The following is a 26,500-nucleotide window of genomic DNA, read 5'->3' on the forward strand; positions in this document are numbered from 1 at the left end:
AGGCGGGGAGAGGGCGAGGCGGGGAGAGGGCGAGGCGGGGAGAGGGCGAGGCGGGGAGAGGGCGAGGCGGGGAGAGGGCGAGGCGGGGAGAGGGCGAGGCGGGGAGAGGGCGAGGCGGGGAGAGGGCGAGGCGGGGAGAGGGCGAGGCGGGGAGAGGGCGAGCGGGGAGAGGGCGAGGCGGGGAGAGGGCGAGGCGGGGAGAGGGCGAGGCGGGGAGAGGGCGAGGCGGGGAGAGGGCGAGGCGGGGAGAGGGCGAGGCGGGAGAGAGGGCGAGGCGGGAGAGGGCGAGGCGGGGAGAGGGCGAGGCGGGAGAGGGCGAGGCGGGGAGAGGGCGAGGCGGGGAGAGGGCGAGGCGGGGAGAGGGCGAGGCGGGGAGAGGGCGAGGCGGGAGAGGGCGAGGCGGGGAGAGGGCGAGGCGGGGAGAGGGCGAGGCGGGGAGAGGGCGAGGCGGGGAGAGGGCGAGGCGGGGAGAGGGCGAGGCGGGGAGAGGGCGAGGCGGGAGAGGGCGAGGCGGGGAGAGGGCGAGGCGGGGAGAGGGCGAGGCGGGGAGAGGGCGAGGCGGGGAGAGGGCGAGGCGGGGAGAGGGCGAGGCGGGGAGAGGGCGAGGCGGGGAGAGGGCGAGGCGGGGAGAGGGCGAGGCGGGGAGAAGGGCGGGGAGGGCGGGGGAGAGGGCGAGGCGGGGAGAGGGCGAGGCGGGGAGAGGGCGAGGCGGGGAGGGGGCGAGGCGGGGAAGGGGGCGAGGCGGGGAGGGGGCGAGGCGGGGAGGGGGCGAGGCGGGGAGGGGGCGAGGCGGGGAGGGGGCGAGGCGGGGAGGGGGCGAGGCGGGGAGGGGGCGAGGCGGGGAGGGGGCGAGGCGGGGAGGGGGCGAGGCGGGGAGGGGGCGAGGCGGGGAGGGGGCGAGGCGGGAGGGGGCGAGGCGGGGGAGGGGCGAGGCGGGGAGAGGGCGAGGCGGGGAGAGGGCGAGGCGGGGAGAGGGCGAGGCGGGGAGAGGGCGAGGCGGGGAGAGGGCGAGGCGGGGGAGAGGGCGAGGCGGGGAGAGGGCGAGGCGGGGAGAGGGCGAGGCGGGGAGAGGGCGAGGCGGGGAGAGGGCGAGGCGGGGAGAGGGCGAGGCGGGAGAGGGCGAGGCGGGGAGAGGGCGAGGCGGGGAGAGGGCGAGGCGGGGAGAGGGCGAGGCGGGGAGAGGGCGAGGCGGGGAGAGGGCGAGGCGGGGAGAGGGCGAGGCGGGGAGAGGGCGAGGCGGGGAGAGGGCGAGGCGGGGAGAGGGCGAGGCGGGGAGAGGGCGAGGCGGGGAGAGGGCGAGGCGGGGAGAGGGCGAGGCGGGGAGAGGGCGAGGCGGGGAGAGGGCGAGGCGGGGAGAGGGCGAGGCGGGAGAGGGCGAGGCGGGAGAGGGCGAGGCGGGGAGAGGGCGAGGCGGGGAGAGGGCGAGGCGGGGAGAGGGCGAGGCGGGGAGAGGGCGAGGCGGGGAGAGGGCGAGGCGGGGAGAGGGCGAGGCGGGGAGAGGGCGAGGCGGGGAGAGGGCGAGGCGGGGAGAGGGCGAGGCGGGGAGAGGGCGAGGCGGGGAGAGGGCGAGGCGGGGAGAGGGCGAGGCGGGGAGAGGGCGAGGCGGGGAGAGGGCGAGGCGGGGAGAGGGCGAGCGGGGAGAGGGCGAGGCGGGAGAGGGGCGAGGCGGGGAGAGGGCGAGGCGGGGAGAGGGCGAGGCGGGGAGAGGGCGAGGCGGGGAGAGGGCGAGGCGGGGAGAGGGCGAGGCGGGGAGAGGGCGAGGCGGGGAGAGGGCGAGGCGGGAAGAGGGCGAGGCGGGGAGAGGGCGAGGCGGGGAGAGGGCGAGGCGGGGAGAGGGCGAGGCGGGGAGAGGGCGAGGCGGGGAGAGGGCGAGGCGGGGAGAGGGCGAGGCGGGGAGAGGGCGAGGCGGGGAGAGGGCGAGGCGGGGAGAGGGCGAGGCGGGGAGAGGGCGAGGCGGGGAGAGGGCGAGGCGGGGAGAGGGCGAGGCGGGGAGAGGGCGAGGCGGGGAGCGAGGGCGAGGCGGGGAGAGGGCGAGGCGGGGAGAGGGCGAGGCGGGGAGAGGGCGAGGCGGGGAGAGGGCGAGGCGGGAGAGGGCGAGGCGGGGAGAGGGCGAGGCGGGAGAGGGCGAGGCGGGGAGAGGGCGAGGCGGGGAGAGGGCGAGGCGGGGAGAGGGCGAGGCGGGGAGAGGGCGAGGCGGGGAGAGGGCGAGGCGGGGAGAGGGCGAGGCGGGGAGAGGGCGAGGCGGGGAGAGGGCGAGGCGGGGAGAGGGCGAGGCGGGGAGAGGGCGAGGCGGGAGAGGGCGAGGCGGGGAGAGGGCGAGGCGGGGAGAGGGCGAGGCGGGGAGAGGGCGAGGCGGGGAGAGGGCGAGGCGGGGAGAGGGCGAGGCGGGGAGAGGGCGAGGCGGGGAGAGGGCGAGGCGGGGAGAGGGCGAGGCGGGAGAGGGCGAGGCGGGGAGAGGGCGAGGCGGGGAGAGGGCGAGGCGGGGAGAGGGCGAGGCGGGGAGAGGGCGAGGCGGGGAGAGGGCGAGGCGGGGAGAGGGCGAGGCGGGGAGAGGGCGAGGCGGGGAAGAGGGCGAGGCGGGGAGAGGGCGAGGCGGGGAGAGGGCGAGGCGGGGAGAGGGCGAGGCGGGGAGAGGGCGAGGCGGGGAGAGGGCGAGGCGGGGGAGAGGGCGAGAGCGGGGAGAGGGCGAGACGGGGAGAGGGCGAGACGGGAGAGGGCGAGACGGGGAGAGGGCGAGACGGGGAGAGGGCGAGACGGGGAGAGGGCGAGACGGGGAGAGAGCGAGACGGGGAGAGAGCGAGACGGGGAGAGAGCGAGACGGGGGAGAGCGCGAGACGGGGAGAGCGCGAGACAGGGAGAGAGCGAGACGGAGACAGAGTGGGAGACAGAGTGGGAGACAGAGTGGGAGTGTGACTGAAAGAGACAGGGAGGGACAGCGGGGGGGGAGGGACAGCGGGGGGGGGGGGGGGACAGCGGGGGGGGGGGACAGCGGGGGGGGGGGCAGCGGGGGGGGGGGGACAGCGGGGGGACGGACAGCGGGGGGGGGGGGGGACAGCGGGGGGGGGGGACAGCGGGGGGGGGGGACAGCGGGGGGGGGGGACAGCGGGGGGGGGGGGGGCTGGAAAGAGAGGAACACCCCCTCAGTCCCTCTCTCCCCCCAGTACTACCCCCGCTCAGACACTCCAGCCCCCTCAGCGTTAAGGAGAAGGCCTCTCTCCGATGTTGGCTACCTTCCAGCAGGATGTGCAGCTGCGGAAGATGCTGTAATGTGGCCTCCCCCAGGAGCTGGAGTTTGCCCTTCGCTGGCTAGGCCGGAGCGCAGCCGGGGACTTTCCTGTCCACACTCACCAATCCGACTGTCCATCACGTAGTTCTCGATGATGGCGCTCTTCTTGCACAGATCCTGCGCCATCGAGGAGCTGCTCACTTCCAGATGTTTCACCTGGAAACACAGACAGACTCACATCTGCAGCCCGCATCGGCCCCCAGGACATCCCCGTCACCCCCTTCACCGCCGTCACCCCCCGTCACGGACAATGACAGCGCTTGGTCTGTGGGAAGGTGCCACAAACTTTACGCACAGCATGATCCCACAGGCAGCAAAGCATCAACGGGCCAGGACGTGAATGATCTGTCACTGAACACTGGGGAGAACTCAATACCACCCTCTCCCCACACCCCCTCCGCACATCTCCCCACGCCCCTCTCCCCACGCCCCCTCCGCCCCTCTCCCCACGCACCCTCCGCCCCTCTCCCCCTCCGCCCCTCTCCCCACGCCCCCTCTCTCCCCACGCCCCTCTCTCCCCACGCCCCCTCCGCCCTCTCCCCACGCCCCTCTCCCCACGCCCCCTCCGCCCCTCTCCCCACACCCCCTCCGCCCACGCCCCCTCCGCCCCTCTCCCCACCCCCCCTCTCCCCACCCCCTCTACCCACGCCCCCCTCCGTCCCTCCCTCCATGGCCCCCCCCGCTCTCCTTTCACTCACCTTTTCTTCCAACATCCATTTCTGCTGTTGAACCTCAGCTAATCGTTGAAAGAGATCGGAAATCTCGTCATCGGAGAGGTCAGCGGGTCGCTGGATTGGGGGCTTCCAGTGTTAGACTGGCGGGGGACACACGGAGAGAGGGGCAGGGGGTGAGAGAGAGTGGGGCAGGGGGAGGGAGCGAGAGTGGGGCAGGGGAGGGAGCGAGAGTGGGGCAGGGGAGGAGCGAGAGTGGGCAGGGGGAGGGAGCGAGAGTGGGGCAGGGGAGGGAGCGAGAGTGGGGCAGGGGGAGGGAGCGGAGAGTGGGGCAGGGGGAGGGAGGCGAGAGTGGGCAGGGGAGGGAGCGAGAGTGGGGCAGGGGGATGGGGAGCGAGAGTGGGGCAGGGGGGGGAGCGAGAGTGGGGCAGGGGGAGGGAGCGAGAGTGGGGCAGGGGGAGGGAGCGAGAGTGGGGCAGGGGGAGGAGCGAGAGTGGGGCAGGGGGAGGGAGCGAGAGTGGGGCAGGGGGAGGGAGCGAGAGTGGGGCAGGGGGAGGGAGCGAGAGTGGGGCAGGGGGAGGGAGCGAGAGTGGGCAGGGGGAGGGAGCGAGAGTGGGGCAGGGGGAGGGAGCGAGAGTGGGCAGGGGGAGGGAGCGAGAGTGGGGCAGGGGGAGGGAGCGAGAGTGGGGCAGGGGGAGGGAGCGAGAGTGGGGCAGGGGGAGGGAGCGAGAGTGGGGCAGGGGAGGGAGCGAGAGTGGGGCAGGGGGAGGAGCGAGAGTGGGGCAGGGGGAGGGAGCGAGAGTGGGGCAGGGGGAGGGAGCGAGAGTGGGCAGGGGGAGGGAGCGAGAGTGGGCAGGGGGAGGGAGAGAGAGTGGGGCAGGGGGAGGGAGAGAGAGTGGGGCAGGGGGAGGGAGAGAGAGTGGGGCAGGGGGAGGGAGAGAGAGTGGGGCAGGGGGAGGGAGAGAGAGTGGGGCAGGGGGAGGGGAGAGAGAGTGGGGCAGGGGGAGGGAGAGAGAGTGGGGCAGGGGGAGGGGAGAGAGAGTGGGGCAGGGGGAGGGAGAGAGAGTGGGGCAGGGGAGGGAGAGAGAGTGGGGCAGGGGGAGGGAGAGAGAGTGGGCAGGGGGGAGGGAGAGAGAGTGGGGCAGGGGGAGGGAGAGAGAGTGGGGCAGGGGGAGGGAGAGAGAGTGGGGCAGGGGGAGGGAGAGAGAGTGGGGCAGGGGGAGGAGAGAGAGTGGGGCAGGGGGAGGAGAGAGAGTGGGGCAGGGGAGGGAGAGAGAGTGGGGCAGGGGGAGGGAGAGAGAGAGAGTGGGCAGGGGGAGGGAGAGAGAGTGGGGCAGGGGGAGGGAGAGAGAGTGGGGCAGGGGGAGGGAGAGAGAGTGGGGCAGGGGGGAGGGAGAGAGAGTGGGGCAGGGGGAGGGAGAGAGAGTGGGGCAGGGGGAGGGAGAGAGAGTGGGGCAGGGGGAGGAGAGAGAGTGGGGCAGGGGGTGAGAGAGAGAGTGGGGCAGGGGGAGAGAGAGAGAGTGGGGCAGGGGGAGAGAGAGAGAGTGGGGCAGGGGGAGAGAGAGAGAGTGGGGCAGGGGGAGAGAGAGAGAGTGGGGCAGGGGGTGAGAGAGAGAGTGGGGCAGGGGAGAGAGAGAGAGTGGGGCAGGGGGAGAGAGAGAGAGTGGGGCAGGGGGAGAGAGAGAGAGTGGGGCAGGGGGAGAGAGAGAGAGTGGGGCAGGGGAGAGAGAGAGAGTGGGGCAGGGGGAGAGAGAGAGAGAGAGTGGGGCAGGGGGAGAGAGAGAGAGAGAGTGGGGCAGGGGGAGAGAGAGAGAGAGTGGGGCAGGGGGAGAGAGAGAGAGTGGGGCAGGGGGAGAGAGAGAGAGTGGGGCAGGGGGAGAGAGAGAGAGAGTGGGGCAGGGGGAGAGAGAGAGAGTGGGGCAGGGGAGAGAGGAGAGAGTGGGGCAGGGGGAGAGAGAGAGAGTGGGGCAGGGGGAGAGAGAGAGAGTGGGGCAGGGGGAGAGAGAGAGAGAGTGGGGAAGGGGGGAGAGAGAGTGGGGAAGGGGGAGAGAGAGAGAGAGTGGGGCAGGGGGAGAGAGAGAGAGTGGGGCAGGGGGAGAGAGAGAGAGTGGGGCAGGGGGAGAGAGAGAGAGTGGGGCAGGGGAGAGATAGAGTGGGGCAGGGGGAGAGAGAGAGAGTGGGGCAGGGGGAGAGAGAGAGAGAGTGGGGCAGGGGGAGAGAGAGAGAGTGGGGCAGGGGGAGAGAGAGAGAGTGGGGCAGGGGGAGAGAGAGAGAGTGGGGCAGGGGAGAGAGAGAGAGTGGGGCAGGGGGAGAGAGAGAGAGTGTGGCAGGGGGAGAGAGAGAGTGGGGCAGGGGAGAGAGAGAGTGAGGCAGGGGAGAGAGAGAGTGAGGCAGGGGAGAAAGAGTGGGTCAGGGGGAGAGAGAGGGGGTCAGGGGGAGAGAGAGGGGGTCAGGGAGAAAGAGAGTGGGGCACGGGAGAGAGAGAGAGGGAGAGGTGTTAAGTTATTGCATTGATCAAATGTTCTGATAACATCGAGGGAGCCAGGCACAGGGGGAGGGCTGTCGATCTGGAGCAAGAGCAGCGCGGCAGGGAGAGTTCAACCCCCCCCCCCCCCCCCGCCAAGCTCCCCTTCCCCCGCAGCAGGGAACCTTCAGAGTGTCTCCGTTGGGGGGGGGGGGGGGGGGCGTGACCCCGGTGACCTCCCTGTGGATAGGGGCGTGACCCCGGTGACCCTGCAGGGAGGGGCGTGACCCCAGTGACCTCCCTGCGGCGAGGGGCGTGACCCCGGTGACCCTGCAGGGAGGGGCGTGACCCCGGTGACCCTGCAGGGAGGGGCGTGACCCCGGTGACCCTGCAGGGAGGGGCGTGACCCCGGTGACCCTGCAGGGAGGGGCGTGACCCCGGTGACCCTGCAGGGAGGGGCGTGACCCCGGTGACCCTGCAGGGAGGGGCGTGACCCCGGTGACCCTGCAGGGAGGGGCGTGACCCCGGTGACCCTGCAGGGAGGGGCGTGACCCCGGTGACCCTGCAGGGAGGGGCGTGACCCCGGTGACCCTGCAGGGAGGGGCGTGACCCCGGTGACCCTGCAGGGAGGGGCGTGACCCCGGTGACCCTGCAGGGAGGGGCGTGACCCCGGTGACCCTGCAGGGAGGGGCGTGACCCCGGTGACCCTGCAGGGAGGGGCGTGACCCCGGTGACCCTGCAGGGAGGGGCGTGACCCCGGTGACCCTGCAGGGAGGGGCGTGACCCCGGTGACCCTGCAGGGAGGGGCGTGACCCCGGTGACCCTGCAGGGCGGTACGTGACCCCGGTGATCCTGCGGGGCAGTACGTGACCCCGGTGACCCTGCGGGGCGGGGCGGGGCCCCGGTGATATTCCTGCTGCCTCTCCCCAGAGCGGGAAGGTTGGCAGCCAGAGTGGACACAGCAATGAAGCAGCGAGCCCCCCAGTCTGGAGCTTGTTGCCATGCCAGGACATCCCAGCTCGGGAATGGCCAAAACCAAGCACAGCAAGATCCCACAAATAGAACTGAGAATGACCCACAGCATCGGTGGTATTGGCTGAGGGATAGATATTGGCCCCACGACATTGGGGAGAATACACCCCACACTGCTCATTTTCGCCGACAGTGCGGCACTCCCTCAGTACTGACCCTCCGACAGTGCGGCACTCCCTCAGTACTGACCCTCTGACAGTGCGGCACTCCCTCAGTACTGACCCTCCGACAGTGCGGCACTCCCTCAGTACTGACCCTCCGACAGTGCGGCACTCCCTCAGTACTGACCCTCCGACACTGCGGCACTCCCTCAGTACTGACCCTCCGACACTGCGGCACTCCCTCAGTACTGACCCTCTGACAGTGCGGCACTCCCTCAGTACTGACCCTCCGAGACAGTGCGGCACTCCCTCAGTACTGACCCTGACAGTGCAGCACTCCCTCAGTACTGACCCTCTGACAGTGCGGCACTCCCTCAGTACTGACCCTCCGACAGTGCAGCACTCCCTCAGTACTGACCCTCTGACAGTGCGGCACTCCCTCAGCACTGACCCTCCGACAGTGCAGCACTCCCTCAGTACTGACCCTCTGACGTGTGGGCACTTCCTCAGTACTGACCCTCTGACAGTGCAGCACTCCTCAGTACTGACCCTCTGACAGTGCAGCACTCCCTCAGTACTGACCCTCTGACAGTGCGGCACTCCCTCTGTACTGACCCTCTGACAGTGCAGCACTCCCTCAGTACTGACCCTCTGACAGTGCAGCACTCCCTCAGTACTGACCCCTGACAGTGCAGCACTCCCTCAGTACTGACCCTCTGACAGTGCGGCACTCCCTCAGTACTGTCCCTCCGACATTGCGGCACCCCCTCAGTACTGACCCTCCGACAGTGCGGCACTCCCTCAGTACTGACCCTCTGACAGTGCGGCACTCCCTCAGCACTGACCCTCTGACAATGCGGCACTCCCTCAGTACTGACCCTCTGACAGTGCGGCACTCCCTCAGTACTGACCCTCTGACAGTGCGGCACTCCCTCAGTACTGACCCTCTGACAGTGCGGTGCTCCCTCAGTACTGACCCTCTGACAGTGCGGCACTCCCTCAGTACTGACCCTTCGACACTGCGGCGGTGCCTCAGCACTGATGCCAGCGCCTCATACCCTGGGCCTGATGCGGACGGGCTTATCCCTTGGACGGAGTTAGCGAGGGAGAGATGTATCAGATCTCGCTAGGCCTGGAATGAAGCCTGGAGGCAGATTTGATCGAAGCTGCCTCGCGGTTTGGGGTTGAGGGTGCATTTGCCCAGGACCTCCCTCACCTTGCTGCTCGACGCTCCCTCTTTCATCGCTTCCCGGTAACTGTAGGAGGAGATGCTGCTTCCGTCTCCTGTCTGTGCTCGGCTCGGGGAGCTAATCTCAGCCAGAACCAGGTCCTCTAGGCCTGAAAAAGAAATTATTCCTTCATTGGAAAAATAATTGGGTACTTATTTTCTTTTTTAAGTCCTCTGGGATGAAGATTATCGGGCCCTGGATATTCATCCGCCTCCAGTCCCATTAATTTCCCCAAAACCTCTCAGAATGTCTGGCACTGAAGCAAAGTCCGAATTTAGTTCCTCAGCCATTTCTTTGTTCCCCATTGTGAATTCCCCCGTTCGGGGCCTACAGTAGTTTTTATTCATCTTTTTCTCTTTACATACCTGTGGAAACTTTTACAATCAGTCTTTATGTTCCCCGCTAGCTTAATTTCAAATTGTATTTTCCCTTCTTAATCAATCCCTTAATCTGCCTTTGTTGAATTTTAAACTGTTCCCAATCCTCAGCTCGATTGCTTTTTCTAGCTCATTTATCCGCCTCTTCTTTGAATCTAATACAATCTCTAATTTCCCCTGTAAGCCACAGTTCCCTTTCTACTCTTGTGCCAATGGCCGGGGCATTGAGTATAAGAATTGGCAAGTCATGTTGCAGCTGTATAGAACCTTAGTTAGGCCACACTTGGAGTATAGTGTTCAATTCTGGTCGCCACACTACCAGAAGGATGTGGAGGCTTTAGAGAGGGTGCAGAAGAGATTTACCAGGATGTTGCCTGGTATGGAGGGCATTAGCTATGAGGAGCGGTTGAATAAACTCGGTTTGTTCTCACTGGAACGAAGGAGGTTGAGGGGCGACCTGACAGAGGTCTACAAAATTATGAGGGGCATAGACAGAGTGGATAGTCAGAGACTTTTTCACAGGGTAGAGGGGTCAATTACTAGGGGGCATAGGTTTAAGGTGCGAGGGGCAAGGTTTAGAGGAGATGTACGAGGCAAGTTTTTTTTTTTTTTTTTTTTTTTACACAGAGGGTAGTGGGTACCTGGAACTCGCTGCCGGAGGAGGTGGTGGAAGCAGGGACGATAGTGACATTTAAGGGGCATCTTGACAAATACATAAATAGGATGGGAATAGAGGGATACGGACCCCGGAAGTGCAGAAGATTTTAGCTTAGACGGGCAGCATGGTCGGCACGGGCTTGGAGGGCCGAAGGGCCTGTTCCTGTGCTGTACTTTTCTTTGTTCTTTGCTCGAGGCTCAGGTGCCTGGTCTCAGAGTCAACTACCTCATCAGTCACCTTGATAAAGAATGCGACCATATTATGGTCACTCATCCCCAAGGGTTCGCTCACAACTAGATTGCCGACTGATCCTTTCTCATTGCACAACACCCAGGCCAAGAAATGAAATGAAAATGAAAATCGCTTATTGTCACAAGTAGGCTTCAAATGAAGTTACGGTGAAAAGCCCCTAGTCGCCACATTCCAGCACCTGTTCGGGGAGGCTGGTACGGGAATGTTCCCTTGTTGGTTCCTCAACAAACTGGTCCAGAAAACCATCCCGAAAGCACTCCAGAAATTCCTTCTCTATTGCACTGTGACAAATTTGATCCACCCATCTATATTCAGATTAAAGGCAGCCATAGAAGTTCCTTCACCACACACATCTCCGATTTCCTGTCTGAGGCGATTCCCAACATTTCCATTGCAGGCTGGTGCTCTCCCCCCACAAATCTATTTTGCCCCTTGACGTTTCTTAACTTGACCCCTTCACCCCCACACCCCGACTAGGGTCTGTTAACCCCTTCACCCCCACACCCCGACTAGGGTCTGTTAACCCCTTCACCCCCACACCCCGACTAGGATCTGTTAACCCCTTCACCCCCACACCCCGACTAGGATCTGTTAACCCCTTCACCCCCACACCCCGACTAGGGTCTGTTAACCCCTTCACCCCCACACCCCGACTAGGATCTGTTAACCCCTTCACCCCCACACCCCGACTAGGGTCTGTTAACCCCTTCACCCCCACACCCCGACTAGGATCTGTTAACCCCTTCACCCCCACACCCCGACTAGGATCTGTTAACCCCTTCACCCCCACACCCCGACTAGGGTCTGTTAACCCCTTCACCCCCACACCCCGACTAGGATCTGTTAACCCCTTCACCCCCACACCCCGACTAGGGTCTGTTAACCCCTTCACCCCCACACCCCGACTAGGGTCTGTTAACCCCTTCACCCCCACACCCCGACTAGGGTCTGTTAACCCCTTCACCCCCACACCCCGACTAGGATCTGTTAACCCCTTCACCCCCACTAGGATCTGTTCACCCCTTCACCCCCACACCCCGACTAGGGTCTGTTAACCCCTTCACCCCCACACCCCGACTAGGATCTGTTAACCCCTTCACCCCCACTAGGATCTGTTCACCCCTTCACCCCCACACCCCGACTAGGGTCTGTTAACCCCTTCACCCCGACTACGATCTGTTAACCCCTTCACCCCCACTAGGATCTGTTCACCCCTTCACCCCCACACCCCGACTAGGATCTGTTAACCCCTTCAACCCCACACACCGACTAGGATCTGTTAACCCCTTCACCCCGACTACGATCTGTTAACCCCTTCACCCCCACTAGGATCTGTTCACCCCTTCACCCCCACACCCCGACTAGGATCTGTTAACCCCTTCAACCCCACACACCGACTAGGATCTGTTAACCCCTTCAACCCCACACACCGACTAGGATCTGTTAACCCCTTCACCCCCACACCCCGACTAGGGTCTGTTAACCCCTTCACCCCCACACCCCGACTAGGATCTGTTAACCCCTTCAACCCCACACACCGACTAGGATCTGTTAACCCCTTCACCCCCACACCCCGACTAGGGTCTGTTAACCCCTTCAACCCCACACCCCTACTAGGATCTGTTAACCCCTTCAACCCCACACACCGACTAGGATCTGTTAACCCCTTCACCCCCACTAGGATCTGTTCACCCCTACACCCTGACTAGGGTCTGTTAACCCCTTCAACCCCACACACCGACTAGGATCTGTTAACCCCTTCACCCCGACTAGGATCTGTTAACCCCTTCACCCCCACTAGGATCTGTTCACCCATTCACCCCCACACCCCGACTAGGGTCTGTTAACCCCTTCACCCCCACACCCCGACTAGGGTCTGTTAACCCCTTCACCCCCACACCCCGACTAGGATCTGTTAACCCCTTCACCCCGACTACGATCTGTTAACCCCTTCACCCCCACTAGGATCTGTTAACCCCTTCACCCCCACACCCCGACTAGGGTCTGTTAACCCCTTCACCCCCACACCCCGACTAGGATCTGTTAACCCATTCACCCCCACACCCCGACTACGATCTGTTCACCCCTTCACCCCCACACACCCCGACTAGGATCTGTTAACCCCTTCAACCCCACACACCGACTAGGATCTGTTAACCCCTTCAACCCCACACCCCGACTAGGATCTGTTAACCCCTTCACCCACACACCCCGACTAGGATCTGTTAACCCCTTCACCCCCACACCCCGACTAGGATCTGTTAACCCCTTCACCCTCACACCCCGACTAGGATCTGTTAACCCCTTCACCCCCACTACGATCTGTTAACCCCTTCAACCCCACACACCGACTAGGATCTGTTAACCCCTTCACCCCCACACCCTGACTAGGATCTGTTAACCCATTCACCCCCACTAGGATCTGTTCACCCCTTCACCCCCACACCCCGACTAGGGTCTGTTAACCCCTTCACCCCCACACTCCGACTAGGGTCTGTTAACCCCTTCACCCCCACACTCCGACTAGGGTCTGTTAACCCCTTCACCCCCACACACCCCGACTAGGGTCTGTTAACCCCTTCAACCCCACACACCGACTAGGGTCTGTTAACCCCTTCACTCCCACACCCTGACAAGGATCTGTTAACCCCTTCACTCACACTAGGATCTGTTAACCCCTTCACTGCCACACTCTGACTATGATCTGTTAACCCATTCACCCCCACACCCCGAATAGGATCTGTTAACCCCTTAACCCACACACCCTGACGAGGATATGTTAACCCCTTCACCGCCACAACCCGACAAGGATCCGTTCACCCCTTCACCCCCATATCCCGACTAGGGTCTATTAACCCATTCACCCCACACACCGACTAGGGTCTGTTAACCCCTTCACCCCCACACCCTGACTAGGGTCTGTTGACCCCTTCACCGCCACACCCCGACTAGGATCTGTTAACCCCTTCACCCCCACACACCGACTAGGGTCTGTTAACCCCTTCACCCCCACACCCTGACTAGGATCTGTTAACCCCTTCACTCCCACACCCCGACTAGGATCTGTTAACCCCTTCACTCCCACACCCTGACTAGGATCTGTTAACCCCTTCACACCCACACCCCGACTAGGATCTGTTAACCCCTTCACCCCCACACCCTGACTAGGATCTGTTAACCCCTTCACTCCCACACCCCGACTAGGATCTGTTAACCCTTTCACTCCCACACCCCGACGAGGGTCTGTTAACCCCTTCACACCCACACCCCGACTAGGATCTGTTAACCCCTTCACCCACACACCCCGACTACGATCTGTTAACCCCTTCACCCACACACCCCGACTACGATCTGTTAACCCCTTCACCCCCACACCCCGACTAGGATCTGTTAACCCCTTCACCCCCACTAGGATTTGTTCACCCCTTCACCCCCACACCCCGACTAGGGTCTGTTAACCACTTCACCCCCACACCCTGACTAGGATCTGTTAACCCCTTCACCCCCACTAGGATCTGTTCACCCCTTCACCCCCACACCCCGACTAGGATCTGTTCACCCCTTCACCCCCACACCCCGACTAGGATCTGTTAACCCCTTCCCACCCACACCCCGACTAGGATCTGTTAACCCCTTCACCCACACACCCCGACTACGATCTGTTAACCACTTCACCCCCACACCCTGACTAGGATCTGTTAATCCCTTCACCCCCACTAGGATCTGTTCACCCCTTCACCCCCACTAGGATCTGTTCACCCCTTCACCCCCACACTCCGACTAGGGTCTGTTAACCCCTTCAACCCCACACCCAGACTAGGATCTGTTAACCCCTTCACCCCCACCAGGGTCTGTTAACCCCTTCACCCCCACACCCCGACTCGGGACTCTTCACCCCTTCACCCCCACACACCCCGACTAGGGTCTGTTAACCCCTTCAACCCCACACACCGACTAGGGTCTGTTAACCCCTTCACTCCCACACCCTGACAAGGATCTGTTAACCCCTTCACCCACACTAGGATCTGTTAACCCCTTCACCGCCACACCCCGAATAGGATCTGTTAACCCCTTCACCCACACACCCCGACGAGGATATGTTAACCCCTTCACCGCCACACCCCGACAAGGATCCGTTAACCCCTTCACCCCCATATCCAGACTAGGGTCTATTAAACCATTCATCCCACACACGACTAGGGTCTGTTAACCCCTTCACCCCCACACCCTGACTAGGGTCTGTTGACCCCTTCACCGCCACACCCCGATTAGGATCTGTTAACCCCTTCACCCCCACACACCGACTAGGGTCTGTTAACCCTTTACTCCCACCAGGATCTGTTAACCCCTTCACCCCCAAAGCCCGACTAGGGTCTGTTAACCCGTTCACCCCCACACACCGACTAGGTCTGTTAACCCCTTCACCCCCACTAGGATCTGTTAACCCCTTCACCCCCACACACCCCTACTAGGATCTGTTAACCCCTTCAACCCCACACACCACGACTAGGATCTGCTAACCCATTCACCCTCACACCCCGAATAGGATCTGTTAACCCCTTCACCCCCACACACCCAGACTAGGATCTGTTAACCCCTTCACCCCCACACCCTGACTAGGATCTGTTAACCCATTCACCCCCACTAGGATCTGTTCACCCCTTCACCCCCACACCCCGACTAGGGTCTGTTAACCCCTTCACCCCCACACTCCGACTAGGGTCTGTTAACCCCTTCACCCCCACACTCCGACTAGGGTCTGTTAACCCCTTCACCCCCACACACCCCGACTAGGGTCTGTTAACCCCTTCAACCCCACACACCGACTAGGGTCTGTTAACCCCTTCACTCCCACACCCTGACAAGGATCTGTTAACCCCTTCACTCACACTAGGATCTGTTAACCCCTTCACTGCCACACTCTGACTATGATCTGTTAACCCATTCACCCCCACACCCCGAATAGGATCTGTTAACCCCTTAACCCACACACCCTGACGAGGATATGTTAACCCCTTCACCGCCACACCCCGACAAGGATCCGTTCACCCCTTCACCCCCATATCCCGACTAGGGTCTATTAACCCATTCACCCCACACACCGACTAGGGTCTGTTAACCCCTTCACCCCCACACCCTGACTAGGGTCTGTTGACCCCTTCACCGCCACACCCCGACTAGGATCTGTTAACCCCTTCACCCCCACACACCGACTAGGGTCTGTTAACCCTTTACCCCCACTAGGATCTGTTAACCCCTTCACCCCCAAAGCCCGACTAGGGTCTGTTAACCCCTTCACCCCCACACCCAGACTAGGATCTGTTAACCCTTTCACCCCCACACACCCCGACTACGATCTGTTAACCCCTTCAACCCCACACACCACGACTAGGATCTGTTAACCCATTCACCCTCACACCCCGACTAGGATCTGTTAACCCCTTCACCCCCACACACCCCGACTAGGATCTGTTAACCCCTTCACACCCACACCCCGACTAGGATCTGTTAACCCCTTCACCCCGACTAGGATCTGTTAACCCCTTCACACCCACACCCCGACTAGGATCTGTTAACCCCTTCACCCCCACACCCTGACTAGGATCTGTTAACCCCTTCACTCCCACACCCCGACTAGGATCTGTTAACCCCTTCACTCCCACACCCCGACGAGGGTCTGTTAACCCCTTCACACCCACACCCCGACTAGGATCTGTTAACCCCTTCACCCACACACCCCGACTACGATCTGTTAACCCCTTCACCCACACACCCCGACTACGATCTGTTAACCCCTTCACCCCCACACCCCGACTAGGATCTGTTAACCCCTTCACCCCCACTAGGATTTGTTCACCCCTTCACCCCCACACCCCGACTAGGGTCTGTTAACCACTTCACCCCCACACCCTGACTAGGATCTGTTAACCCCTTCACCCCCACTAGGATCTGTTCACCCCTTCACCCCCACACCCCGACTAGGATCTGTTCACCCCTTCACCCCCACACCCCGACTAGGATCTGTTAACCCCTTCCCACCCACACCCCGACTAGGATCTGTTAACCCCTTCACCCACACACCCCGACTACGATCTGTTAACCACTTCACCCCCACACCCTGACTAGGATCTGTTAATCCCTTCACCCCCACTAGGATCTGTTCACCCCTTCACCCCCACTAGGATCTGTTCACCCCTTCACCCCCACACTCCGACTAGGGTCTGTTAACCCCTTCAACCCCACACCCCGACTAGGATCTGTTAACCCCTTCACCCCCACCAGGGTCTGTTAACCCCTTCACCCCCACACCCCGACTCGGGACTCTTCACCCCTTCACCCCCACACACCCCGACTAGGGTCTGTTAACCCCTTCAACCCCACACACCGACTAGGGTCTGTTAACCCCTTCACTCCCACACCCTGACAAGGATCTGTTAACCCCTTCACCCACACTAGGATCTGTTAACCCCTTCACCGCCACACCCCGAATAGGATCTGTTAACCCCTTCACCCACACACCCCGACGAGGATATGTTAACCCCTTCACCGCCACACCCCGACAAGGATCCGTTAACCCCTTCACCCCCATATCCAGACTAGGGTCTATTAAACCATTCACCCCACACACGACTAGGGTCTGTTAACCCCTTCACCCCCACACCCTGACTAGGGTCTGTTGACCCCTTCACCGCCACACCCCGATTAGGATCTGTTAACCCCTTCACCCCCACACACCGACTAGGGTCTGTTAACCCTTTACTCCCACCAGGATCTGTTAACCCCTTCACCCCCAAAGCCCGACTAGGGTCTGTTAACCCGTTCACCCCCACACACCGACTAGGTCTGTTAACCCCTTCACCCCCACTAGGATCTGTTAACCCCTTCACCCCCACACACCCCTACTAGGATCTGTTAACCCCTTCAACCCCACACACCACGACTAGGATCTGCTAACCCATTCACCCTCACACCCCGAATAGGATCTGTTAACCCCTTCACCCCCACACACCCAGACTAGGATCTGTTAACCCCTTCACCCCCACACCCTGACTAGGATCTGTTAACCCATTCACCCCCACTAGGATCTGTTCACCCCTTCACCCCCACACCCCGACTAGGGTCTGTTAACCCCTTCACCCCCACACTCCGACTAGGGTCTGTTAACCCCTTCATCCCCACACTCCGACTAGGGTCTGTTAACCCCTTCACCCCCACACACCCCGACTAGGGTCTGTTAACCCCTTCAACCCCACACACCGACTAGGGTCTGTTAACCCCTTCACTCCCACACCCTGACAAGGATCTGTTAACCCCTTCACTCACACTAGGATCTGTTAACCCCTTCACTGCCACACTCTGACTATGATCTGTTAACCCATTCACCCCCACACCCCGAATAGGATCTGTTAACCCCTTAACCCACACACCCTGACGAGGATATGTTAACCCCTTCACCGCCACACCCCGACAAGGATCCGTTCACCCCTTCACCCCCATATCCCGACTAGGGTCTATTAACCCATTCACCCCACACACCGACTAGGGTCTGTTAACCCCTTCACCCCCACACCCTGACTAGGGTCTGTTGACCCCTTCACCGCCACACCCCGACTAGGATCTGTTAACCCCTTCACCCCCACACACCGACTAGGGTCTGTTAACCCTTTACCCCCACTAGGATCTGTTAACCCCTTCACCCCCAAAGCCCGACTAGGGTCTGTTAACCCCTTCACCCCCACACCCAGACTAGGATCTGTTAACCCTTTCACCCCCACACACCCCGACTACGATCTGTTAACCCCTTCAACCCCACACACCACGACTAGGATCTGTTAACCCATTCACCCTCACACCCCGACTAGGATCTGTTAACCCCTTCACCCCCACACACCCCGACTAGGATCTGTTAACCCCTTCACACCCACACCCCGACTAGGATCTGTTAACCCCTTCACACCCACACCCCGACTAGGATCTGTTAACCCCTTCACCCCCACACCCTGACTAGGATCTGTTAACCCCTTCACTCCCACACCCTGACTAGGATCTGTTAACCCCTTCACTCCCACACCCCGACGAGGGTCTGTTAACCCCTTCACACCCACACCCCGACTAGGATCTGTTAACCCCTTCACCCACACACCCCGACTACGATCTGTTAACCCCTTCACCCACACACCCCGACTACGATCTGTTAACCCCTTCACCCCCACACCCCGACTAGGATCTGTTAACCCCTTCACCCCCACTAGGATTTGTTCACCCCTTCACCCCCACACCCCGACTAGGGTCTGTTAACCACTTCACCACCACACCCTGACTAGGATCTGTTAACCCCTTCACCCCCACTAGGATCTGTTCACCCCTTCACCCCCACACCCCGACTAGGATCTGTTCACCCCTTCACCCCCACACCCCGACTAGGATCTGTTAACCCCTTCCCACCCACACCCCGACTAGGATCTGTTAACCCCTTCACCCACACACCCCGACTACGATCTGTTAACCACTTCACCCCCACACCCTGACTAGGATCTGTTAATCCCTTCACCCCCACTAGGATCTGTTCACCCCTTCACCCCCACTAGGATCTGTTCACCCCTTCACCCCCACACTCCGACTAGGGTCTGTTAACCCCTTCAACCCCACACCCCGACTAGGATCTGTTAACCCCTTCACCCCCACCAGGGTCTGTTAACCCCTTCACCCCCACACCCCGACTCGGGACTCTTCACCCCTTCACCCCCACACACCCCGACTAGGGTCTGTTAACCCCTTCAACCCCACACACCGACTAGGGTCTGTTAACCCCTTCACTCCCACACCCTGACAAGGATCTGTTAACCCCTTCACCCACACTAGGATCTGTTAACCCCTTCACCGCCACACCCCGAATAGGATCTGTTAACCCCTTCACCCACACACCCCGACGAGGATATGTTAACCCCTTCACCGCCACACCCCGACAAGGATCCGTTAACCCCTTCACCCCCATATCCAGACTAGGGTCTATTAAACCATTCACCCCACACACGACTAGGGTCTGTTAACCCCTTCACCCCCACACCCTGACTAGGGTCTGTTGACCCCTTCACCGCCACACCCCGATTAGGATCTGTTAACCCCTTCACCCCCACACACCGACTAGGGTCTGTTAACCCTTTACTCCCACTAGGATCTGTTAACCCCTTCACCCCCAAAGCCCGACTAGGGTCTGTTAACCCGTTCACCCCCACACACCGACTAGGTCTGTTAACCCCTTCACCCCCACTAGGATCTGTTAACCCCTTCACCCCCACACACCCCTACTAGGATCTGTTAACCCCTTCAACCCCACACACCACGACTAGGATCTGCTAACCCATTCACCCTCACACCCCGAATAGGATCTGTTAACCCCTTCACCCCTACACACCCAGACTAGGATCTGTTAACCCCTTCACCCCCACACCCTGACTAGGATCTGTTAACCCATTCACCCCCACTAGGATCTGTTCACCCCTTCACCCCCACACCCTGACTTGGGTCTGTTGACCCCTTCACCGCCACACCCCGACTAGGATCTGTTAACCCCTTCACCCCCACACACCGACTAGGGTCTGTTAACCCTTTACTCCCACTAGGATCTGTTAACCCCTTCACCCCCAAAGCCCGACTAGGGTCTGTTAACCCGTTCACCCCCACACACCGACTAGGTCTGTTAAGCCCTTCACCCCCACACCCCGACTAGGATCTGTTAACCCCTTCACCCCCACTAGGATCTGTTAACCCCTTCACCCCCACACACCCCTACTCGGATCTGTTAACCCCTTCAACTCCACACACCACGACTAGGATCTGTTAACCCCTTCACCCCCACACATCCAGACTAGGATCTGTTAACCCCTTCTCCCCCACACCCCGACTAGGATCTGATACCCCTCACCCCCACACACTGACTAGGGTCTGTTAACCATTCACCCCCACACCTTGACTAGTGTCTGTTTACCCCTTTAACCAACACACCCCGACTACGATCAGTTAACCCCTTCACCCCCACACCCCGACTAGGGTCTGTTAACCCCTTCACCCCCACACCCCAACTAGGATCTGTTAAGCCTTCACCCCCACACCCTGACAAGGGCCTGTTAACCCTTCACCCTCACACCCTGACTAGGTTCTGTTAACCCCTTCACCCCACACCCCCCGACTAGGGTCTGTTAACCCCTTCACCCCACACACCCCGGCTACGATCTGTTAACCCCTTCACCCCCACACCCGACTAGGATCTGTTAACCCCTTCACCCTCACACCCCGACTAGGGTGTGTTAACCTCTTCACCCCCAACACCCTGACTGGGGTCTGTTAATCCCTTCACGCCCACACCCCAACTAGGGTCTGTTAATCCATTCACCCACACACCCGGACTAGGAACTGTTAACCCCTTCACCCCCACACACACCGACTAGGGTCTGTTAACCCCTTCACCCCTCACCCCCCCGACTAGGATCTGTTAACCCCTTCACCCCTCACCCCCCGACTAGGATCTGTTGACCCCTTCACCCCCCACCCCCCGGCTAGGATCTGTTAACCCCCACACCCCGACTAGGATCTGTTAACCCCTTCACATCCACACCCTGACTAGGGTCTGTTAACCCCTTCACTCCCACACCCCGACTGGGGTCTGTTAACCCCTTCACCCCCACACCCCGACTAGGGTCTGTTAACCCCTTCACTCCCACACCCCGACTAGGATCTGTTAACCCCTTCACATCCACACACTGACTAGGGTCTGTTAACCATTCACCCCCACACCCCGACTGTGGTCTTTTAACCCCTTCACCCCCACACCCCGACTAGGGTCTGTTAACCCCTTCACTCCCACACCCTGACTAGGGTCTGTTAACCCCTTCACCCCCACACCCTGACTAGGGTCTATTAACCCCTTCACTCCCACACCCCGACTAGGGTGGGTCTGTTAACCCCTTGACCCTCACACCCCGACTAGGGTCTGTTAACCCCTTCACCCCCACACCCTGACTAGTGACTGTTAACCATTCACCCCCACACCCCAATTAGGGTCTGTTAACCCCTTCACCCCGACTTGGGTCTGTTAACCCCTTCACCCCACACACTCCGACTAGGGTCTGTTAACCCCTTCACGCCCACACCCTGACTAGGGTCTGTTAACCCCTTCACACCCACACCCCGACTAGGGTCTGTAACCCCTTCACCCCCACACCCCAACTAGGGTCTGTTACCCCTTCACACTCACCCCGACTAGGATCTGTTAACCCCTTCACCCCACACACCCCGACTAGGGTCTGTTAACCCCTTCACCCCCACACCCTGACTAGCGTCTATTAACCCCTTCACCGCCACACACCGCTAGGGTCTGTTAACCCCTTCACCCCACACACCCCGACTAGGGTCTGTTAACCCCTTCACCCCCACACCCTGACTAGAGTCTATTAACCCCTTCACCTCCACACCCCGACTCGGGTCTGTTAACCCCTTCACACCACACCCCGAATAGGGCCTGTTAATCCCTTCACCTCCACACCCCGACTAGGGTCTGTTTTTTAAAAAATATATATTTTATTGAAAATTTTTCGATCACAATTTTTTCCCCTTACAAATCAAACATAACAAAAAAGAAAATGTAACAGTGAACAAATGGCTAATCAACATGGTAAACTAATCAATTAACATAAACTAAACCCCCCCTCCCCCCCCCCTCCCCCTGGGTTGCTGCTGATGGTCGTCTGTCTTCCCTCTAACGTTCCCCTAGGTAGTCGAGAAATGGCTGCCACCGCCTGGTGAACCCTTGAGCCGATCCTCTCAGGGCAAACTTTATCTGCTCCAGTTTAATGAACCCCGCCATATCATTTACCCAGGCCTCCAGTCCGGGGGGTATGCCTCCTTCCACATAAGTAGGATCCTGCGCCGGGCTACTAGGGACGCAAAGGCCACAACGTCGGCCTCTTTCGCCTCCTGCACTCCCGGCTCTTCCGCAACTCCAAATAGAGCTAACCCCCAGCCTGGTTTGACCCGGGCCTTCACCACCTTCGAAATCACTCCCGTCACTCCCTTCCAATACCCTTCCAGTGCCGGACACGCCCAAAACATATGTGCGTGGTTTGCCGGGCTCCCGCCACACCTCCCACATCTGTCCTCCACTCCAAAGAACCTGCTCAATCTTGCTCCCGTTATGTGTGCTCTATGTAGCACCTTGAATTGAATCAGGCTAAGCCTAACGCACGAGGAAGAGGAATTTACCCTGCTTAGGGCATCAGCCCACATACCCTCCTCTATCTCCTCCCCTAGCTCTTCTTCCCACTTTCCTTTTAACTCGCCCACCAGCTCCTCCCCCTCTTCCCTCATCTCTCGGTATATCTCTGACACATTGCCCTCCCCGACCCACACCCCCGAAAGCACTGTCCTGGGTCCCCTGTGCCGGGAGCAGCGGAAATTCCCTCACCTGTTGTCTTGTGAACGCCCTCACCTGCATATACCTAAAGAGGTTTCCCCGGGGCAGCTTATACTTTTCCTCCAATGCTCCCAAGCTCGCAAACGTCCCATCTATAAATAAATCTCCCACCCTCCTAATTCCCAACTGGTGCCAGCTCTGAAATCCTCCATCCATCCTTCCTGGGGCGAACCTGTGGTTGTTCCTGATTGGGGACCCCACCAGGGCTCCCCGCACCCCTCTCTGTCGCCTCCATTGTCCCCAAATATTCAATGTTGCCGCCACCACTGGGTTTGTGGTAAACTTTTTGGGTGAGAGCGGTAGCGATGCCGTCACCAGCGCCTCTAGGCTCGTCCCTTTACAGGACTTTCTCTCCAGTCTTTTCCACGCCGCTCCCTCTCCCTCCATCATCCATTTACGAATCATCGCCACATTGGCGGCCCAATAGTCGTCGCCCAAATTCGGTAGCGCCAATCCTCCTCTGTCTCTGCTACGTTGTAGGAACCCCCTTCTTACCCTCGGGACTTTCCCTGCCCACACGAAGCTCGTGATGGTCCTGTCAATTTTTTAAAAAAAGGTCTTGGTGATTAGTATAGGGAGACATTGAAATACAAATAAGAACCTCGGGAGGACCATCATCTTAATTGCCTGCACTCTGCCCGCCAACGACAGAGGCTGCATGTCCCACCTCTTGAAGTCCTCCTCCACTTGTTCTACCAATCGTGTCAGATTAAGTCTGTGTAAAGTTCCCCAGCTCCTAGCTATCTGAATCCCCAGGTATCGGAAGTTTCTTTCCACTTTCCTTAGAGGCAGGCCTTCTATCTCTCTACTCTGGTCCCAGGGTGTATCACGAATAGTTCACTCTTCCCCATGTTAAGCCTATATCCCGAGAAATCTCCGAACTCCCTCAATATCTGCATGACCTCTGTCATCCCCCCCCCACTGGGTCCGTCACATACAACAGTAGGTCATCTGCGTATAGCGACACTCGGTGTTCTTCTCCCCCTCTAATCACCCCTCTCCATTTCCTGGAGTCTCTCAACGCCATGGTCAGAGGTTCAATTGCCAACGCGAACAACAATGGAGACAGCGGGCATCCCTGTCTTGTTCCCCTATATAGTCGGAAATACTACGATCTTTGCCGACCCGTGACCACACTTGCCGTTGGGGCCCCATAGAGGACTTTGACCCAGCTAATAAACCCATTCCCGAACCCAAACCTCCTTAGCACCTCCCATAAGTACTCCCACTCCACCCTATCAAATGCCTTCTCTGCATCCATTGCCGCCACTATCTCTGCCTCCCCCTCCACTGGGGGCATCATTATCACCCCTAATAGTCGTCGCACGTTGACATTCAGTTGTCTCCCCTTTACGAACCCCGTCTGGTCTTCGTGCACCACCCCCGGGACACAGTCCTCTATCCTCGATGCCAGTACCTTTGCCAGCAATTTAGCGTCCACGCTCAATAGTGAAATAGGTCTATAGGACCCGCACTGCAACAGATCTTTATCCCGCTTCAGAATTAGCGATATCGTCGCCTCCGACATTGTCGAGGGTAAAGTCCCTCCTTCCCTGGCCTCATTAAACGTCCTCACCAACAGCGGGGCCAACAAGTCCACGTACTTTCTATAAAATTCCACCGGGAACCCGTCTGGTCCCGGAGCCTTCCCTGCCTGCATATTCCCCAGCCCCTTAATAACCTCGTCCACCCCAATCGGCGCCCCCAGGCCTGCCACCTCCTGCTCCTCCACCCTCGGGAACCTCAATTGATCCAGGAACTGCCGCATCCCCTCCTCTCCCTCCGGGGTTGGGGCCTATACAGTCCTTCATAAAAGGTCTTGAACACCTCGTTTATCTTCCCTGCTCTCCGCACCGTAGCTCCCTTTTCGTCTCTAATTCCCCCTATCTCCCTCGCCGCTGTCCTCTTTCGCAGCTGATGGGCCAGCAGGTGACTAGCCTTTTCCCCATATTCATACCTCCTCCCCTGTGGCTTCCTCCACAGCACCTCCGCCCTTCTGGTGGTCAAAAGGTCGAACTCCGTCTGGAGTCGTCTTCTCTCCCTGTACAGTCCCTCCTCCGGGGTCTCCGCAAATTCCCTGTCCACCCTTAAAATCTCCCCCAGTAATCTTTCCCTTTCCTTGGCCTCTGTTTTCCCTTTGTGGGCCCCAATGGAGATCAGCTCTCCTCTGACCACCGCTTTTAGTGCTTCCCATACCACTCCCACTTGGACCTCCCCATTGTCATTGGCCTCCAGGTATCTCTCAATACACCCCCGCACTCTTGCACACACTCCCTCATCCGCCATCAATCCCACATCCAATCGCCAGAGTGCTCGTTGCTCCCTTTCCTCTCCTAATTCCAGGTCCACCCAATGTGGGGCATGGTCCGAAACCGCTATGGCTGAATACTCAGCTTCTTCCACCCTAGAGATCAACGACCTGCCCAAAACAAAAAAATCTATCCGGGAGTACACTTTATGGACATGGGGGAAGAAGGAGAACTCCCTGGCCCTCGGCCTAAGAAATCGCCATGGATCCACTCCCCCCATTTGGTCCATAAACCCCTTGAGCACCTTGGCCGCATCCGGCCTTCTTCCGGTCTTTGATCTGGATCTATCTAACCCTGGGTCCAGCACGGTATTGAAGTCCCCTCCCAATATCAAGTTTCCTACCTCCAGGACCGGTATACGACCCAACATCCGTCTCATAAATCCCGCATCGTCCCAATTCGGGGCATATACATTAACCAACACGACCCCCATTCCCTCCAGCCTGCCACTCACCATTACATATCTACCTCCGCTATCTGATACAGTGCTCCTTGCTTCAAATGCTACCCGTTTCCCCACCAATATTTGCCACCCCTCTATTCTTCGCATCTAGTCCTGAGTGGAACACCTGTCCCACCCATCCTTTCCTTAACCTAACTTGGTCCGCCACCTTCAGGTGCGTCTCCTGGAGCATAGCCACGTCTGCCCTTAGTCCTTTCAAATGCGCGAGCACTCGGGCCCTTTTAATCGGTCCGTTCAGGCCTCTCACGTTCCACGTGATCAGCCTCACTAGGGGGCTACCTGCCCCCTTCCTGTGTCGACTAGCCATTACCTTCTCTAGGCCAGTCCCGTATCCCGCCTCCGCGCTCCCCAGGTGTCGCATTCCATCCCCGTCCACCCACTCTTTAGCCATTTCCTCTTTGATTTCTGCAGCAGCAACCCAGTTAACCCCCCCCCCCCCGCTAGATCCCCTTCTAGCGTGATTGCTCCCCCCATATTACTTCCGCAAGTCAGCTGACTTCAACTGACCCCGGCTACTCCTGCTCCCTCCTTGACCCCCCCGTGTGGGGAACTCCCATCTGCCTTGCGCCTGTCTTCCCGCCATTATCTTTCTGGCGCGGGAACATCCCTTTATCTGACCCGCCTCTTGTGGCGCAGCTCCCTTTCCCCTCCCACTCCCATTCCTCATTCTCCGCCTATGTCCCTTCTTTCCCCCCTCACCGGCGCCCACATTTCTTAGTGTCTCCCCCCTTCCCAATTAACTTCTCTATTTACATCGACAATAACATTCCCTACAGTATCAGTCCCTCAGTTCCGATCCAATTTCTCCTCTTTAATAAAGGTCCATGCTTCTTCCGCCGTTTCGAAATAATGGTGTCTCTCCTGGTACGTGACCCATAGTCGTGCCGGCTGCAGCATGCCGAACTTCACCTTCTTTTTGTGTAACACCTCTTTGGCTCGGTTAAAACTCGTCCTCCTTCTCGCCACCTCCGCACTCCAATCCTGATACACCCATACCACTGCATTCTCCCATCTGCTACTCCGTACTTTTTTAGCCCATCTCAGGACCTCTTCTCTATCTTTAAGGCGGTGAAGTCGCACGATTGTCGCCCTAGGTGGTTCTCCCGCTTTTGGTCTTCTCGCCGGGATCCGATGTGCCCCCTCCACCTCTAAGGGGCCCGCAGGGGCCTCAGCTCCCATCAACGAGCTT

At 60.2% G+C, this 26,500-nt stretch overlaps 1 protein-coding gene across 1 annotated transcript in view; it reads right to left on the minus strand.

Moving 5' to 3' along the window:
* Positions 1-26,500, minus strand: part of gripap1 (GRIP1 associated protein 1) — an 88,969-nt gene that overhangs the window by 8,298 nt on the left and 54,171 nt on the right. The window contains 4 exon segments of the mRNA XM_072488996.1: positions 3,349-3,442; positions 3,985-4,086; positions 7,771-7,791; positions 8,771-8,892. Of these exon segments, the coding sequence (XP_072345097.1) occupies positions 3,349-3,442; positions 3,985-4,086; positions 7,771-7,791; positions 8,771-8,892 (339 nt within the window).

Source organism: Scyliorhinus torazame, chromosome 22, assembly GCF_047496885.1.
Source record: "Scyliorhinus torazame isolate Kashiwa2021f chromosome 22, sScyTor2.1, whole genome shotgun sequence".
NCBI lineage: Eukaryota > Metazoa > Chordata > Chondrichthyes > Carcharhiniformes > Scyliorhinidae > Scyliorhinus > Scyliorhinus torazame.